The following is an 18,691-nucleotide window of genomic DNA, read 5'->3' on the forward strand; positions in this document are numbered from 1 at the left end:
CAATGGGCCAGGTCCCCATAGATACAGGGGCAGTTGGGACAGGAAGGGTCCGATCGATAGCGATAAAGAGGCGAGACGGGGTGATAACTTCATTCATTTGGATGTGCTGAAGAAGGTGAGCCTCCGGCACCGTAAGTGATGGATAAGGGGAGGGTAAAGGCGTTTGTCTAGGCGGAGCTCGAGGTAAACCTCTTTTATGGTGCGGCGAAGGGTGAGTCTCCCACCGTCCTCCGAGGGCTTGGGCCAGGGGATCAACGGTGCCCGGAAAAGTGTGTCGCGGGCGAGCTGATGGGCCAGCTCATTGCCGTCAATCCCTGAATGCCCAGGGACCCAGCGGAAGAAAACGATGGAAGGCTGCAATGCGGGGACCGCTCGTTCGACCTCCTGTTGGAGAGAAGGGGTTAGGGTGCGTGTCTGTATGTGGTGTATAGAGGCTTGTGAGTCTGAATAGACTGTGTACTCTTGAAGAGAGGGAAGGAGAGCAAATGACTGGAGGGCATGCGTAATGGCGAGGACCTCGAGGGACAATGCATCCGGAGGGTGTAGATACGGCCCGCTGGTGTGGGTTTCAGAAGCGGGGAGGTGGGGGTGGTACAGGGCGTAGCCGCAGGAACCTCGAGGAGCCACGAAGGAGGCATCCGTGTAGGCTACACCCTGGATATTAAAGAGAGGGGAATGGTGCTGCGCGGCCGCATGACGACGGCCGGCGTGCAGGACGGGGGAAATGTTGGTCGGGAGGGGGAGGATACGAAGATTGGGAGCCGGGGTTGGAATAGGAGAGGTAAACGGGGCGATGAGAATGGGCGAGATACCCGCTTGAGTCAGTAACCACTGACCCTGACGGGTAAGGGAAAGCCGGGCAATCTGCGAGTCACGATGGAGAGAGAGCAGAGAACGGAGAGGATGAAAGAGGCCTGTTGCAAAGATCTTTGCAGTAGAGGTAGTGATAGGGAGTTTGAGAGCTGCCTTGTAGAGGCCCACAAGGGCAGTCTCGAGAGCGTTAAGTTGAGTCTGAATGAAGGAAATGTAGAGTGCAAAGTAGAAAATTATATATTGCAGTCATAGGGAACCTGCCGCTGGAGTAGTTTTACCATCAAGAGTACAAACAATTCACTGGCCGTTACCTGCAGCCATACGGCTATAAAGGGAAACTAAGCTGCTTTCATGGAAAGTTCTTAGTTGAAGATAAATCAGTACTACTGAGAGGTGAGGCGAGGTATACACGCAGCCATATTGCTATGCTCAGGTGGCTGCTAATGAGTAGGCAAAATACTCCCTTGATTGAAGCCAACTCCACTTAGGTGTATTCTCTAATACACAGCAGACAGACTTGTTTGCTCTGCTCTTTTGAACAAGGAAAGCATCTGCTGTTTAGCGGTACTCCTGAGCCGTAAAATGCTTACAAAACAGCAACATGAGGAGAACCCAGCTTGGGTAGCATGAAGTATCATGAGCACCAACTGTTGCACAGATGTCTGCAGCATTTGAAGTTCTAGAGCTGTCCCACGGAAGCGACTGACATGATTCGCGCAATAATGACGGCAACGCGAAAACATGCTGTTTCACGGTTTGCGAACGCTATCAAGTGCAGCGCATTTTCAGTGCGCTGGCACTTATAGTGGCTGTTCCCCGCATTTAGCCGTTGTGTGCTTATTTGTCTGAAGCTTGCTTCTAGCAGGTTGCCCACCGTAGCCGGCAGGTGGCAGGCCGCCCATCGTGATTACCCCCATCGAGACAATGGGGTAATCTCCCCAAGTGTGGCGGCAACACAGGACAGCACAATCGGACAACCACATCGGCAGGGATAGACGAAATTCCAATTAAGCTGATTAATGAACTTGGCCCAAGAAGCAAGGACGCGCTGATAAAAGCATTGGAGACAGTCATAACAAATCAGCAAATCCCGCACAGCTGGAGACAGCGTAAAATGAATTTGATTTATAAAGAGAAAGGAGATAAGATGAACATCAAATCCTACCGTCCGATTACGATAACGTCTGTTATGTACAGGCTGGCCATGCAGGCGGTGAAATTAAAAATGCAGGCATGGGTAGAAGGTAATCGGATACTCGGAGGACTTCAGAATGGGTTCAGAAGGGGTAGGCGTTTAGATGATAGCCTGTTCGTGCTTACCCAATGCATAGAAATAGCTAAGGCGGAAAACAGACCTCTGTTTTTAGCCTTTCTGAACATAAGCGGTGCATACGATAATGTGAACAGGGAACTCCTGTGGAGCATATTGAAAGATTTAGGTATCGGTCATGAGGTAATTAATTTTCTACAGGAAATCTACTGAGATAATGAAGTTGAAATTACATGGGAAGGGAAAAAAGTACCACCACAGTGGGGGTGCACAAATGATTAAGGCAAGGTTGTCTATCACCGCTGCTGTTCATGCTTTACGTGATAAATATGGAAAGAAGGCTAGAAGAAAGTAATCTAGGTTATAATCTGTCGTACAGATTAGGCAGAAATGTAGTTGAGCAGCGACTCCCGGGTTTAATGTATGCGGACGATATTGTACTGTTAACAGATAGCCAGGAAGATTTACAAAATTTGGTTAATTGCTGTGGAGACGAAGGAGACGCTCTAGGATTCGGTTTTAGCGCAACTAAATCAGGTGTGATGATTTTTAACATTACAACTGACCAGGTGGTTACGATACAAGGCCACGAAATACCCAAAGTGGCTGAATACAAATACCTCGGGATATGGCTAAACGAAGGGCAGATATACACGGAAAAGCACGAACAGGCTCTTAGGGCAAAAGGACAAAGAGACGCCGGGATAATGAAACATAGGGCATTATGGGGGTACAACAAATATGAAGGACTAAGAGGTATTTGGAAAAGAATAATGGTGCCGGGACTTACTTTCGGCAATGCGGTTCTGTGCTTAAGGGCAGAAATTCAGTCGATATTAGACGTAAATCAGAGAGCTGTTGGAATAATAGCACTAGGTGCCCACGGCAAAACCACAAACGAGGCAGTACAAGGGGACTGGGAATCGTTCTGGGCTGGGCATCGTTCGAAGCACGGGAAGCTAAGAGTAAAATACTATATGAAGAACGCCTGAGGAAGTTTGACGATAACAGGTGGGCAGCTAAGGTATTTAAATATTTATACAAAAAGAGCGTTGACTCACAGTGGCGGAAAAGAACTAGGAAACTAACCAGTAAGTATGCCGGTCACGAGGACGGAGAAAGAAAGAGCATTAAACTACAGGTTAAAAATGCGGAAGTTAAAAATTGGATTAATTCAATGGAAAAGAAGCATAGTGTAGAACTATATCGATACTGAAAAAGGCAGATCAGGAAAGAATTCTTCTATGATAACTCAAGAGGCAGTGCCCTACTCTTTGAAGCTAGGTCAGGGTGTCTTAGAACGCGCAGCTGCAAAAAGAAATTTAACTAAGATGATGACACATTTGATGTGTGTGGTAGATCTGTGGAAACAATTGAACACCTCATAATCAAATGTGATGTTATCCATCCGGATGTCGATGCAGGCACAGTCACTCTTCCTGAGGCCATAGGGTTTAAAGATAACAATGGTCATGTAAATAAATCTGCAGTGGAAGTTTAACATGTTAAGCTTCGCCTGTAAGAGTGGAACGCGACAGCGTCTTGCAACGCTGCCAGGGAGTCCACAGAACGCCATCGCCAATTCGGCTATACGCCTTGCTGGACGGTAAATTTATTTTTTGAGGAAAGGAAATGTATCTCTCTCGCATATCTGGGTGGACACCTGCACCTCGCCGTAAGGGAAAGGGGGAAGATGGGAGTGAACGAAGACGCCGTATTAGCTAGACGCGCCTTTGTTCATTCCAAACCATTCAGCTGGCATTACGGAGTGGCTAGCGTGCTCGTATCGCACTCCGGAGACCCTGGTTCGATTCCCCAACTCGACCAATTTCGTTCTCGGTTTTATTGATTTATGCGGTCTAACTAGAAAGGTTAATTAGGCTATTTCATATTTATATTATTGAATTTCTATCCATCGTGTTCTGTCATTAACCTGTCAATTGTTGGAACTGTCTAGGATGTTCGACACAACGTATATGAAACGAGCAACGTCTTACTGAGTGGGGAAGTGCGTGGTGGTGGAGGGAACGCGGCTTCGTACTTATCTGTTTTTTTCAGCAGCGTCTCCTTCCGCGGACGCTGTTGTCGCTGCGGCGCGCGTCTTTTTTTTTCTGTTCTTGTGACCTCTTCATTCTCCTCTATATTAATTAGGCTAATTGATTAATTAAGCAATTAACTGAACTCAGTCCAACTTAGTTGCAGCATCACTATACGATCCCTTTGATTGGTTGCATGGTTACTAGCCAAAGTACAATTGGCCCCATTTGAAATTCGCGCACTGTGACGTCACGAGCATTTCGACCAATTGAAAAGCGTGACATTGGGGGCGGAGCTGGTTACGAGGCCGACGCCGACGACGACGCGAAACCCAGGAACGGACGCCAAAGAGCTGCGCTCTAAAAGCTGATCATGGTGGCAGTTGCCACCACCCCGTTTCAAATGGGGCACTTCTATCCATCCATCCATGTGTGCAATGCTACAACCGTCTGGCGTGTTCGTTTATCGGAGACACAATGGGGATACATGGGTATGTTTACAGGAGAGAGGACCGTTCTCTCGGCGCATGCGCTGCTTCTCGGGTCCCTCTGGTGGTAGGTTCTTGCGTTGCCGAAAGCGAAACTCGGGCACATCGCATTTCGAACAGAAACTCACGAACATCATAACTTCATAACATAACATAACATAACACCATAAATCACGAACACCCGACATCCGTTCCCTCTTCTTCTTATGGTCTTCTTAATTTTCTGGGGTACGGCGACGTCTCGGTGGCCTCTGTGGTGGTCTTTGTAGAGAATCCCCGGATGAGAGTGGCTCAGGTGCGTCACAGCCTTCTGGAGTACTTGTAGTGGGTTCCACTTGAAGGCCGTCAGTCTGACTGTCTGGGAGGAACAGCGAGAACAGCGAAGACTGGAAGTGATTGCTCTATGGCACTGCTGCAGAAGCGCTCTCATGAGCTGCTTGCTACCTCGCATTACGAATGTGACAGCAGTCTTGGACAACATAGTCTCAACGATACTGCGTCTCCCACTTTGTAGTAGGTTCACGTTTCATTTTCATTTTCATTTTCCCTCGCCGTGATCATCCCTACAAAGTCAATCGCCCAGTGTGTCAGTCATCTCTTTACGCGCAATCATTAATACTTAGAACCATAAGTGACTGGAATAACCTACCATCAGATATTGCTACCGAGGTTCACCCAGAGAAACTTCACAAAATGCTGCTTGCTCACATCAGAATGTGACGTCCCTGTGCACCACTGTTTCTTTAGAGTTAATAATCCTTCTTTTTTGCTCCCTCGCATACCACTATCTTCTTTCAGAATTTTTTTTGTATTGTTAATCTGCGCTGTAACTGTTTTTACGTTCTGCTTTGTTTCTGTATTCTTAATCTCAGCTGTTTGCATTTTTTAGCATTTGTTGCGCTCTATTGCTGTTGTGTTTTTTTTGTTTTTTATTTGTTTTTTCCTGTACTTCAAAAATGGTGTCTCTATTTTAATTTTCTCTCTTTTCTGCACCTTATTTTGAACAATTCGTCATCAATGTGCTTCGTGTGTCCCCTCTGTGCAATACCCTCTCCGGAGGGCCTTTGGGGTATTTCAATAAATAAATAAACAAATAAAGTGCAGCGGGCGTTGACCCCCTGCGGTGTTCGCAGGACGGCCTGCTGCAGCGGCTGGACAAGCCGCTTCCGCTGGGCGTCCGCGCGGTGGCCGGCCTGTTCCTGATGCTGCTGGTCGGTCTGCTGGCCGGCTCGCTCGTTCTTATCATCGAGCACCTCGTCTTCCGCTACGCTCTGCCGGGCCTCAGGGCCCGCTCGCGAAACTGCTTCTGGAAGAGCCCCAACCTCATGTTTTTCAGCCAGGTGCGTAGGCACAACCCCCGTCAAAAGTATACGGCCCAAGTGGTTTGCTTGTGAGGTCTACTTACTGGATGCCTCGTTTTGCATCCACAGCGACAGTAACCTCTCGGATGAGGAATGGCATCGCGTCCTCAATCCAGCCAAGCTTTGGGCTGCTAGATATGCTTGGGAGCCCCGCTAAACACCTTAGAAGTAAACCCCTTGTGCTGTATACTTTTGGTTTGGTTTATGGCGATTTAACGTCCCAAAGCCACCCAGGCTATGAGGTACGCCGTGGTGAAGGTCTCTGGAAATTTCGACCACATGGGGTTCTTTAACGTGCACTGACATCGCACAGGACAAGGGCCTCTAGAATTACGCACGAAATTCGACCGCCGCGGCAGCCGAGCGCCTAACCACTGAGCCACCGCGGTGAAGTGGCCTGTATACTTCTGACGGGGGCTGTACTTTGGCCTTCAATGAAAACTTCTAGCCAGGAACACGGCTATTGCTCACTAACGTGTTTCACCTCTTTATGGCAGTTAGCAGTGTTCAAAGTCGCTCTGCCTGCCTCTTTTTGAAGAATCTGAACTCTTATGGTTTTCACTGTATTTATTACCTTTCATTATCGGCAAAGGAGAGGCAGTAGTTTTAAAGGGGCAGCATATAGTTGTTAAGCACGTTCATGGTTTGCCATTTCGCTGTGCAAACCTGGAAATAGTGTACATACAAACGTGGGGCTAAGTTATATAGCATGCAATTCTGTCGCTTAACATCCAAATCTGCTTTCTATACATAAGTGGCATGGCAAACGACACTTCTAGGAGAAGAATGAGCTGGGTACCGGCTCTCCAGACAGTCTCTACAACCGTAGATGCTCGGGATTATTGAAATATATGCGTCATAACATTAATTATAAGGGTACGAAGTAAGGTCTAGAGTCATTTGAAGATGTGGCTTGGTAACTTGATGTGCACGTCCTCTGCGCCGCTGATTAGAACTCCTCTGCAGAAACTGTACCGCTTCATCAACACGGTGGAGCTGGTATCTCCCCATCATTCGGCCAAGGAGATTGTGAGCAACCTCCGGGAAGGCCAGATCGCCAGTCTGTTCCAGAAGAGCGTTAAGCGAGTGAGTGCACGTACGCCTGACTGCTTTTTCTTGTTGTAGGAGAATTGTGCATGTCCGGCAGAAGTATCATAACACCTCAGTGAGCTGTGACATTAACCGAAGCATGTCAGTGCCTTTTCGCTTGACATCAAATACATGTACTCTTTCTTACCGCGCGCTGCGATAATGGAAGTCGTCAGCGAGGGTTTGAGGATTTTAAGGCGAAATCCTTTAATGGGTCATTCTCCCGTCCGTCCGTTCGGCGTTACATCCAGCGCCTGGGGTGACTCACCGACGAGTGCAGCTGCCAGTCTTCGTCGACAGATGGAGCAGTCGGCGCGGCGGCCTCGAGCGCTGCTCCGTCGTCAGTCGGTCACCGTCACGCAGGGTTGCCAGATTTGGCTGCTTTGCGCCAAATTGGCTACTTCTGGGAGCGGTTGGGGACAAAAAGTTGAGCTTGGCTACTTGGCTACTTTTTGGCTACTTTTTAAGTGCAAGTTATTAACACCATTATCCTGTTGTACCTGCCTTGTTGTCGATAAATGGCGAACAATTTAGCGGGGTTAGGCCAAATGCGAATAGTTGTGCTAGCTCTTCGGTTTTCACTTCGGTTTCGTTTCGAAGCTCGGTTTTCCACGTCAAGCAGGCTTCAGACAAAGATCGGCGACTTCATCGGAATTGAGCTTCGTAATAAAGGTATGACGCGATAGCATTAATGAGTTGATGCCCAGATATGCGAAATTGTTCATTCTCTACGTTACATTTATTGATCCCTGCGAGTCCTCTTGCCACTCCTGGCGCAGTGGTGCAGCGGATAAGCGATGCGCCACTGCCCTGCGATGGCAGGGGCTCCAGGCGGTGGACCTCGTGCGGCCCTGGGTGCTCTTCCCATTCAGCAAATTACAACCAACCAGGAATTTACCAGCCACAAGCCACGGTGGGGAGTGTACTCATAATCTGGTTTTCAGAGCTTCACTCCTATAGTTTCACGTACGCCTTCACGTAGGGCTCACATAGGGTTTCATCTAGGGTTGCACTTGGGCTTCACTTTGTTCACTCATCACGAAATCGCGACGTGTCCCCTCTACTGCTCGCGCATTAATAACTATGACTGCGTCAAAGGAACCCAAATTATTTGCTCTGACGAGGAGAAAACGATTTCTTCTGGTCACTTTTCAACTCCTGTAATAGATACCTCTAGCATGTTTGGGATTCTGTTCCGTGGTCGTAGCGTATATTATTTCATCCGTGGTTCTCTTATGCTTCCAAGTTAATTACAGACACTGTTGCCCTGTGTCTTCAACCTGTAAATTTCCTGCCTCTGGTGACGTTTTTCTGGTGTCTTGACGCTAGTTCTGGCTACTTTCGAGATCGTGGCTGTGCATTGGCTACTTTTTGGCTACTTTTATCATTTTTGCGGCTATTTTGTGAGTTTAGGACCTGGCAACCCTGAGTCGGTGTGCGGCAGCTAGTGGAGGAGGATGGCTCCCAAGCGGTGCAGCCGTAACAAACATAGGCAGTCACTGGCAGTCGAAGTAGCGTGACAAAGGAGGTCGCCTAGCGCACTTTATGGTGGCAAAGTACCCCCATAGTTTTTTTTTTTTTTTGCTGACGTGTGCTTCCAGAATACATATGGGTGAAACGTGGACAGTTTCTGGCAATACTCAGATGCTGTCTTCGCTCCATGATAGTGGAATTCAACAATGAGCATTACGTGCAGAATGAAGGCATATGCATCCGATCATGTTAGCCGCCCATTCAAAGTGATCTTTTGTTGGCACGGCACGACAGACAACTTTAAAAAGACCTTCATGCAAATGGTGTCGTCAAATCTTTCCGCTATGTCGATGGCATCTTGATCCTGTTTGAGTGTGAAGAAGGAGACACGGGAGAACGATCCTGAAGCATCGCCGACCTGTTTGAATCAGTCCTTAAAGGCTGAAGTTGACAAAGCCGCCTTCAAACAAGACGCTGCGTTTATTGCATATGAAGCTTACGTTCACAACGCCCCGCGTATGCTGGACGTGGGCTCCACGCTCAAAGAATAAATTTCTTCCGTACTCCTCGGCACATTCAAAACTTGTGAAACGTCGGATAGCAAAAGCGGTGCTCAAGAACGCGCTTGGCAGGACGTTTCCTCATTACATGGTGGCAAGTATGCAGTCGGAGGTTGAAGGACTTTTAGGAGCAGTTTCCCTAGCTTCGTGACCATAGCTGTGGCAGAGTCCCTCCTTAATGAAGTGCGGAATGTGAAGAAGCCTGAGTGACTTTATCCCCGACCGTTTAAGACAGCAGTCATACCATGCGTTCATTTACTGTCACATTGGATCAAGAAATGCGCGGTACGCGTTGGATTCGAACGGTTTTTCTGCACCGAAGAAGCTCGGTGCCTTGTGCCGGCGTGTCAACAATGAAGAACCACTACGAGGCCCATGTGACACAAGCCATCAAAATCGCTGCACTGACGGTCAATACGGCGGGGTGTACGATGTGCCACTATCGTGTGGGAAAACGTATGTCGGGCAGACGTGCCGCTGTCTGAAAACTAATGGCTAAGTGAACACGCCAGAGTGCTAAAAACAGGCCCACGCAACAATCTAGCCATGCACTGCAAATAATTCCCTTTAAGAAACCGCACCCTTTTCATATATAGCACGTGCATCCTAAACAAATACAGAACGACGAAAGCAAGGGAAATCTTCCAATCTCTAATCATTCAGCGGAGAGGCCAGATTTGCGTACCCAAGCCTTCTGTTAGACTGATTGACAAAGAAATAACCTTAAGAAATATCCTTTTGATTTTTGCAAAGCACCTGCAGTGATTGTACCTTCTGTATCGGTGTTATTTATATTATTTTTGTTTTGGCTGTTTAGATGCTTTTTCAGCTATATATTTCGCTTCTGGCGAAATGAAATCATCTGATGGCGTGTTCTACCGTCGTGTTCGTTCTTTGTCCTGTGTTTCTGCGCTGTATTTCTTCCTTTCAGATATCTGCGGTCTTAATGAGACTTCATTCTGTCTTTGTAAGGAATATAATTGCAAAATGGAGCTCCAAAGTACTCGCTTTTTTGTATACCTTCAGTACATTGACTTGGTCATCATCTCCCCTCAAGTGTATTAATAGGAATGAATAGTGCATGTTGCATGCTCAGAGTTGTCTCAACTTGCACGTACAAGCCCCAGCTTCCTAACACTGGCCGAACATACTGAAGTCAAGTACTTATCATGTACTTATCAAATACTCATCAAGTACTTCGTACACTGTGTCATTGAGCGCAGTAGATAGATGATAAGAAAATAAAGAGGAGATGCATATCTTTCTAACTGGATGCCCGGTGCTAAGTCCTCACTCCTTCGCAGAAAATCAAGGAGGAGGCTCGCCGTAGGAAGAGCAAGTCCCAGTTCTTCGAGATGATCCAGGAAATCCGTCGGGCGTAAGTACCGATCTTTGAAGCAGAATATTCATCAAATTGCGATTTAAAAGCAATATTTTTCGTTTCATCAAGCACAGAAGATACTGAGTGAACTGTAATTGTACGCTGTCGTTGCAGTGAACATGACAATAAGAGGTGAATAATGCTATCAAAACTGATCGAATCATCGAAGCGCGCTTATAGGTGGTTTGAGCTTTACGTCTTTGGGAGAAAATCTGTGCTCGCGATTTCACTTAATTTCCTTCGCTCAAGTGACAATGACATATGGCGATCTTAGAGTAAGGCACAGTAAGCTTGCGTTGCATTCCCGTTTTATAACCGTGGTTCCAAAAGTGATTTCGCCTGCGTTATGAGCTTCCCAGATTCTAGCGTGGTTTCTCAATTTCAGAAGACACATGTAGGAAGACACATGTAGTGTAAGAGAAGGCGTGGGCCGATCTCTGCGCATAATCATCGCACGCTATCTGCACACTTCCATCTGGTCTATATTTTACGAATGCACTACCGTGCAGTATGCATGGCTGTAGTAAAAGGCAGGGAGCTAGGTAGCTTTTCTGAACTCTCTCATGCACTGAACTGAATTTTCTCAAAGAATATAGCGGGGCTGGCGGAGGCTTCATAATTCACTTCAAGCGAGAAATGCAATAAAGGATGATGCAACACAATAAACGACTTCTGCAGTTTGAAAACTTCACTCAGCAGTAAAGCTTCAGCGACATAGATGGCTACCACACGCTGTCCTTTGGCAACAAGGAACTAGTCCATTGATAAAGAATCTCTTGTTATCTAACAAAAAGGCAGCCACAGAGCCTGGCAAGCCACGTACGCTCGCTAAAACAGGAACAAAAAAAAAACGTTGAAGTTTGGGCGCCAATACAGGTGCCTCGTTCACAACGAGATGAAAGAACAGGTCAGTGCGTTATATGGGGGCGATATTTGCGACGGTGAGAATGTATTTCTCTCGGAGGTTGCTTTGTGTCCGGTCAATCAAACCTGTGTCGACTGAATGTGGAGCGATTTTATGAGGAAGCGTAGTGATTTCTCCTTTGCAGTCACACCTGCCGCGGCCAAGTCGACGGCATGGCCAGTGTCTTTATGAAGTTCCGCTGGAGCGTTTTTGCTGGTATCGTTTCGGGCGACGTCGTTTCAGTGTTCCTCGATTCGGCTTTTGAACATTCCCAATCAAGCAGCGTCACGATAGCGGCAGGGTATCTTGCAGTCGACTCCTGTGTAGACGTTTCGCTGAGTAAGGTGCTTGGCCCACGCGAGATGTTGCAGTTTGCATGAGAGACCATGCAATCGTCATAGGAAAACATTCAGCGAGGTTTCCACTCTCACCGTGGGAATAAAGGGATTTGCGGCAGCTTTCTTGCGCGCATCACAGTTCGGTTCGGTCGGAAAGATGCGCGTTGCTTCTGTGACCACAGTATCTTGCCTAGAAAGCCGTTGCGCATATTTTAATGTACAAATTACGATTCAAGAGTGCCAAACCGTTTGGTTATAAGACGAGCAGAAGCTTGGACACTTTCTGGTGTGACTGGGCTTGCGATATACACTTGGCTTTAGAGCGTGTGCCGTGCGCCCCACGAGGACATCAAGGGAACAGTGCAGCCGTCTACTTCTTCCGTAGTCAATTGGGTGCTTTGCTGGAATGAGTTCAGATGTGAAAGAAACCTTTGTATGTCTTGGCGATTTATAATGCAAAAATAATCATCGACACACCAGAGAAAAAACTGGGGTTGAGGGGATTGATGAAGCAAGCGCTGTGGATTGGATGCATTTTAGGCAAGGTACGCAGATGCAGTTAAAACGCAGGCACACATAGCGGTTTGGACGGTCTCTCTGAAATACTATCTTTGATAAGGCAAAATTTCAGAAGTCGGCAAAGGTCGTTAGCTTCAAGCGGGGTTCGTTCCTGCAAAATGACGTCTTTGTTCAGGACATTCCTGGAGCACTGGACCGCGGAATCCATAAGGACATAGCCGAACGACTTTCCAGGGTGGAGATTTGGGCAAGTCGGTATTGATCCATAACATAAGAGTAGCGCAAAACCAGGACGGCGGACAAAAGGGGAGAGAACACACACCAACAACACAGGCGCTACTACCGAACGACTTTACACTGACTATGAACAATTATTTCTTCTCGCTTACTGGATTCCAGAGAACATAAGATTTCAGACGCCAATCACACGAATAACTTACAAGTAAAATAATTTTACTTCCTCTGAGCTGTTTAATACAGTGGAGTGGTTAAGCTGTTGATTTGGTTTATTGCGGTAATTGCCTCTCAGAGTAATAAAGCATCCTGTGAGCCATAGAAGGCTTTTTCCAACTGATAATAGGTGACAGGTGGTCATTGATACCTTTCACTAACGCATAACTGGCTAGCGCTGCTGCCTGGATATGCAAAAATGGTTCTAATGGGGTTGTAAAATGAGCTTTTGGTTTGGAACTGATTCTAACATGGATTGTTTAAATTTTTCTGATGTAGTAGCACTGGTTCTAGCGCCCTTGAATTCATTCTTGCCTAAGTTTTTAACATATTACTCCATTCCGGTTTCTAATGCAATGCCTTTCCGACCAATAAAGTCGTGAATCTACGGTTCTACGTACAAAAGTTAGCGCAAAACACAAGGCAGTCACAAGAAAGGTCGACCGGACAACGCGCGTTGTTGAAGCGCTTTGTCCTTGAAGCACGTTATTCGTTGTTGAAGCGCGTTGGACAGGACAAGACAGCTGTCCTGTCCTGTCCTGTTGTCCTGAAGCGCGTTGTCCTGTCCGCCTTTCTTGTTATTGTCTTGTATTTTGCGCTAGCTTTTGGACGTAGAACTATGCACCGACTAGCCCAGCAACAAGTGCTACTTGAAAATCTACGGTTGTCGCCACACGCAGGGTTCAACAGCAGCAGTCGGAACGTGGAGGAGAAGCGGACGGCTCACCGACTAGCCGCCAGGATGATGGCCCGCTCAGTGCTACCTCCAGTAGCGGGCCACTCTTAATGCAGGAGCTTGGAGGTGAGGTTCCCAAAGGGTTCTGGCGCTGCTGTCTTAGCTATCAACTGCCCTGTTGCTCACAAATACCCCAAGAATACCTATCTGGGCTAAACCGCAGCGGGGCGAAATAGAAAATTCTTGCGGGCTAGTTGGTTCATTGCAGAAAATATTAGTACTGCGCGAATGGGACAGGACAGGAGAACGAGGAACACAGACGACAACACAGGCGCAGACTTCCAACTGTTTATTCGAGACCGAAAAGCAGACGCTGTATAGGGGGTTAACCTATGCGCATAACCATTACTGTCATTCACACAAGGCCTGATTAAAATCTTGACTCCATTGATCAAAATTTGCGTTGCTAAAGGCCGATAATCCAGAGAGAATTCAGTCAGCATGTCAGCATGCTGACAAGGAGTTTCTGGGGACATGCTGACTGAATGCTCTCTGGTTTATCGGCCTTTCTGCAACGAAAATTTGATCAATGTGGTCTAGATTTTAATCAATTGAGTTTTGCGTGAATGACAGTGATGGTTATCCGCATAGGTTCAACCCATATATTTAGCGTTTGCTTTTCGGTCTCGCATCAACAGTTGGAAGTCTGCGCCTGTGTTGTCGTCTGTGTTCCTCGTAATCCTGTCCTGTCCCATTCGCGCAGTACTAATCTTCTCAGACAAGCCGTGCTTGGCAGTCAGTTTTGTTTTATACCACGTTTGAGTAGAGAACTTGCTGGATTCGCTCAGCTTTTATTACAAGTTCCCATTCTCTGCAGCGATGCTGAACCAAGAAAAGGTGCAGACTCTCATCAACGAGAGTACATCTTAGCACGAAATAACTTGCAATGCCTGGTGTACCACGGTCAAGGATGGTCATAGATGGGGCTGAACGTACTCCTGAAATGTGTACCGTCCAATTCATTCCACGACGCACCACACCAGGAAGCACTTCAGCCGATGGCATCGCTGAAGCGCACGCGATCACTAGTCGCCGGCTTTGGCTTGTGGCGAAAGGCAATCATAACATTTGAGGCGTTACTTGGGCGTGAGTGCACACGCTTCCCGGACCATTCCTTTCCGCCGCCCTCGCCCCCATTTTTTATGCGAAGCATATTGCTAGAGCTGCCACTCACGCCGTCGCCGTGGGACCCCCACGTGACACCGTGACGTCACACCACGTAACATCGGATGAGAGAGCCGGCCTCCACCTCGCGCCGTCGCCGTGGGACCCCTAGCCGTCACACCCGCGCATTCCCGCGCATTTCGAACGCGCGTTCACACTCGGTGTAGGTGAAACGCTCGCTCCACCGGGCAGGCAGACGCAGCTTCCGTGGCAATCCAGGCGCTCACCCAACGCGCGTCTCGGGGTTAGTCGGCGTTCCGCTGTAGCCATGCCGTTGTCTTCCCCCACGACGAAGGCTTCTAGTGGTTGTATTAAAATGACCAAGTATTCAACCAAGGAAAGCCATGTATTACCAAGCCTAGCCACTAATATGCTTCGCATTCCCCAGGCTTAGCCAAGCTGAGCCTCAGCAATTTTTTTTAATGAACTCGCCATGTCTCATCGCTTGCTAGCGATCACTACCGCTGCGAAGATGAGATTGAGTCATTTTAGCAGCGCGGGTGCTGACAGCCTGATCTTCGCCTTGACAGCAAGAACTTCGAATGCCCACACCGCGTGCTTCGAATGCGCACGCGCTGATAACTATTCGAATGAATAATTGCGCAAGGCTCGCTTCACTTTCGGCATCTTATTCTTTCTGCTGTTCGCCGCGCTTCCCAGACGATGTTTATTTATTTATTTTATTGAAGTACCCTAAAGGCCCAGCAGAGCATTAATAAAGGGGGGGGGGGGGGGTGGGGGCATGACAGCAAAACAAAGTCATAACTACGAACATAAGATATGGTGTGGTCAGGAAAAGCCAGAGTAACAAATAAGATGGCAAGTAACTGGAATAAAATTAGGGTAAATAGGCAACAAAGAACACAACTACGATAACAGAACTGTGATAAAAAAAAGGAAACAATGGTGTTGGGAAGTATTGAAAACAATGTTCGGCTTAGTTTCTGCCCTAAAAGGAACTAAAAGCATTTAATGCTTAAAACAAGCTTCCGCGTAGACTGTGCCGGAGCACTTCCGTTTTATTGCAGGGCGCCCTGCCGCCGAATTGCTGTAAATTCAACAGTCGAGTAGTAATTCCTTTCGAAGGCAGGAGGTGGCTCTGACACATCCCTCTGGCATGAGCTGCTCTTCTCGGTGTAATGTACAAATACTTCGGACACTGTCCTTTTGGAACCTATAAATAGTGGCAAAATAAAAGACTGCCGTGCGAATGTATCTGTTAAATTTCTTTCACTAGCTGCATGCGGTAAAAATGTGAACTCAGAAAAGGAATGAAATCTCTTAATTGTCAAGGCTTGTTTTACACGGTAGTAAAACCCCAGAAAGTGACTTTCTAGTTTTCTCCCTCGCTCTTCATTGGTTTGGTTTATTGCGGTTTAAAGCGACTCAGGCTATGAGGGACGCCGTAGTGAAGGGCTCCGGGAATTTCGACCACCTGGGGTTCTTTAACGTGCACTGACATCGCACAGTACACGGGCCTCTAGAATTTACCCTCCATCGAAATTCGGCCGCCTGCGGCCGGAATCGAACCCGCGTCTTTCGGGTCAGCAGCCGAGCGCCGCTACCACTGAGCCACCGCGGCGGGTTTGGCTCTTCATTGTTTTGGTAAAATCATGCAGTCATTTGCCATGCCATTTCGCTTGTCTAAACAAACAGCTGGGGAAAATTGATATGGCAATGCGCACTGTAAAAAAATTGGCGGGGGCTTAGCTTTGGTTAAGCCTGGTAGGTTGCGAAAGCAGGTGTTTTATACTGCATATGCAGCGCCTCTAGCGGGAAGAGCGCGGCGCGCCGTGACAAGCGGCCGCCGTTACCCGACGAGCCGAGTTGGTAGCCCGCCTCTCACTCCTGGTATGACGTCACGCCATAACGTCACTAGCACCTGTACGTAATTTCCTTTCCTCTAATTCATTTTCTTCACTAAGGGCCTTCTTTGTGTTCCTTCTTTCACTCCCACTTCCTCCATTCCTCTACGAACGGATGACGGTTGTCCACCGAGAGATGCGAGACAGTTACTGCGTAATTTCCTTTCCTGAAATAGAATTTTCGTTTTCTTCACTACAGCTCCTCTTCGCCTTTCTTCTTTCACTCCCACTGCCTCCCTTCTTGTACGGTGCGGTTCAGGTGTCCACCGCGACGATTGCTACGTCAGAGGTCATTCTAAAGGTCAAACGTGGCTACCGGCCGCCGCTACGCGAAAGGCCGTTAGTGAACTTAGTATTGCTTTGGCAATAAAACCTTGGATCTCCGGCTTTTCTAGTCCTGCATTGGCGTGTGCTCAAGGTATTACAAGCGTCTGGTGCATTGCCTTCTCTGCATCAGAAGAACTCTTTCATTGCAGGAATTAACGGGAAGGGAGTTCTCACCAGAGCAAAAGAGGCGAAATAAAGACAAAGGAGGAAAGTGACAGCACAAGGCAGTGGGGCTATCTTCTGCATGAAAAAAAGGATTAAAAGGTGTTGGAGTAAATAGAGGAAACCTTAAGCTCGCCGTGGCCTTGCGTGACCAGTAACGCATCCCGCTTTGAAATAAAGGACATCACGGCCGCTTATGTCTGTAGTTTCAAAAAGTGAAATTTTTATGCCCAAGAATTTCAAGGTCTTGGCACATGATGATGATGAAATAACTTTATTGGCACCCGTCAAGGAATCAGAGGGCGAAAAAGACGAGTCTTGACCGTCGTCATCTTCCTCCCCTTTCAGCATTTTCGATTCCGCGAAGGGCCGAGTACAACCAGCATGGTACATGCTGCCTCGAGAGAAAATCATTGAGTGTCGTTACGGGCCAGTATCAGAGCAAGAGTGACATTTTTCGCGTGTCCATTGGCAGGAATTCATGGAGAAATTGCTTAGCCATTCGAATTCGATGAAACATTTGCTTTCTTAAAGGCCCTTCTAGAACATAGGAACCACAAGATCATTGCTTCTCAGCTGGACAGCGCGGGTGATAAATGAAGTCAACGGCTATACTCTTCCAAAGAACTCCCGCCAAAACGGGCTAAGAATTTTTTTACGCCTCTGTCAAGCACATAAGTAGTACTCACTGCCATGCTTGCATGCGTCCCCTGCAGGCTCCCCGTCAACAAGCAGCAGCAGTCCTACTTCCCGTCCGGGCTCTCCGCGACTCCGAGGCGCGGGTGCCCTGCTCAGCGTCAGCCTCGAGACCCTGGTCGCTCCCAAGGTGCCAGTGCGCCGGCGTCGGGCCAAGTCCCTGGGCGATCTGTCGCAGCTGCGGCCGCCCTGGGAACCCCGACGGGTGCAACTGGCGCCGTCGGGCGCGCTGGACGACGTCTGTCTGCAGGGCCTGTCGCGCGAACAACTGCTCCGACGCTGGCGCGACTCGGAGCGGCGCCTGCTCAACCTGTTACGCGAGGCGGTGCGCGAAAAGCAGGCGCTGGAGCGAAAGCTGGCCTTCCTGCACAACGCACTACGCAAGAAGCCGCCCTGATGATGGGAAGAAGAGCCGCTCCGCTAGGCGGCTCTTCTTCGTTACTTTCCATGCCACAACCGTTGAGGGTCGCCGCTGAAACGAATACTAAGGGGGCTTTCGAAACACGGCAATCGACCATGTCTCGCGACGGCCGGAAGGCCCCTAAGCCTCGTCTGTGGCTCACAGGCATGGGACGCGGACTGGCGTGCCGATCGCTATGCAGAAGTCGAGTTCATTTCCGCAGTGCGGAAGCAGCTATTCTCACTTACTTATGCACCTAGTGTCATCTGCTAGTATCGTGGTAAGAACTTGTCGTTGAGTCGTCGCATGAGCCCAGGAGGCCGTCCTGATTCGTTCACTTACTTACACATAGGGTATTTCTTGCTGACCTCGGACAAGTCTCGGCGGCTTTCTCGTATCCTTCCTTAGTTGTGGTCATCGGACAGATGCCTGGAGGCACCACAGTCCACCTTGATGCACTTCGGGCCACTCAGTCGTAGCCAAGACGCCAGAGCGTTGACATGCTTCGCAGGCCTTTGGCGTCACGGTCGTGGTTCACTCTCCCGAAAGTGCTTCCGCAGTTCGATTGCGGTGCTTCAAAAGCCCCTCTTTCTGCCAAAGGACTCCACGCCGTTCGCCGGGTGCCCATGACCATCTTTTTCTCACTCTCACACTGCAGC

General features: G+C 48.3%; 1 protein-coding gene across 1 annotated transcript in view; it reads left to right on the plus strand.

The window, feature by feature from the left end:
* LOC149367196 (glutamate receptor ionotropic, NMDA 2C-like) overlaps window positions 1-18,029 on the plus strand; it is a 189,785-nt gene extending 171,756 nt beyond the window's left edge. The window contains exons 9-13 of the mRNA XM_089566757.1: window positions 5,741-5,947; window positions 6,935-7,054; window positions 10,395-10,468; window positions 13,363-13,484; window positions 17,653-18,029. Of these exons, the coding sequence (XP_089422883.1) occupies window positions 5,741-5,947; window positions 6,935-7,054; window positions 10,395-10,468; window positions 13,363-13,484; window positions 17,653-18,029 (900 nt within the window). The remainder of the gene's footprint in view (window positions 1-5,740; window positions 5,948-6,934; window positions 7,055-10,394; window positions 10,469-13,362; window positions 13,485-17,652) is intronic.
* The last annotated feature ends 662 nt before the right edge of the window (window positions 18,030-18,691 follow it).

Source organism: Amblyomma mixtum, chromosome 1 (assembly GCF_055824585.1).
Source record: "Amblyomma mixtum isolate Tamu chromosome 1, ASM5582458v1, whole genome shotgun sequence".
Lineage (NCBI taxonomy): Eukaryota > Metazoa > Arthropoda > Arachnida > Ixodida > Ixodidae > Amblyomma > Amblyomma mixtum.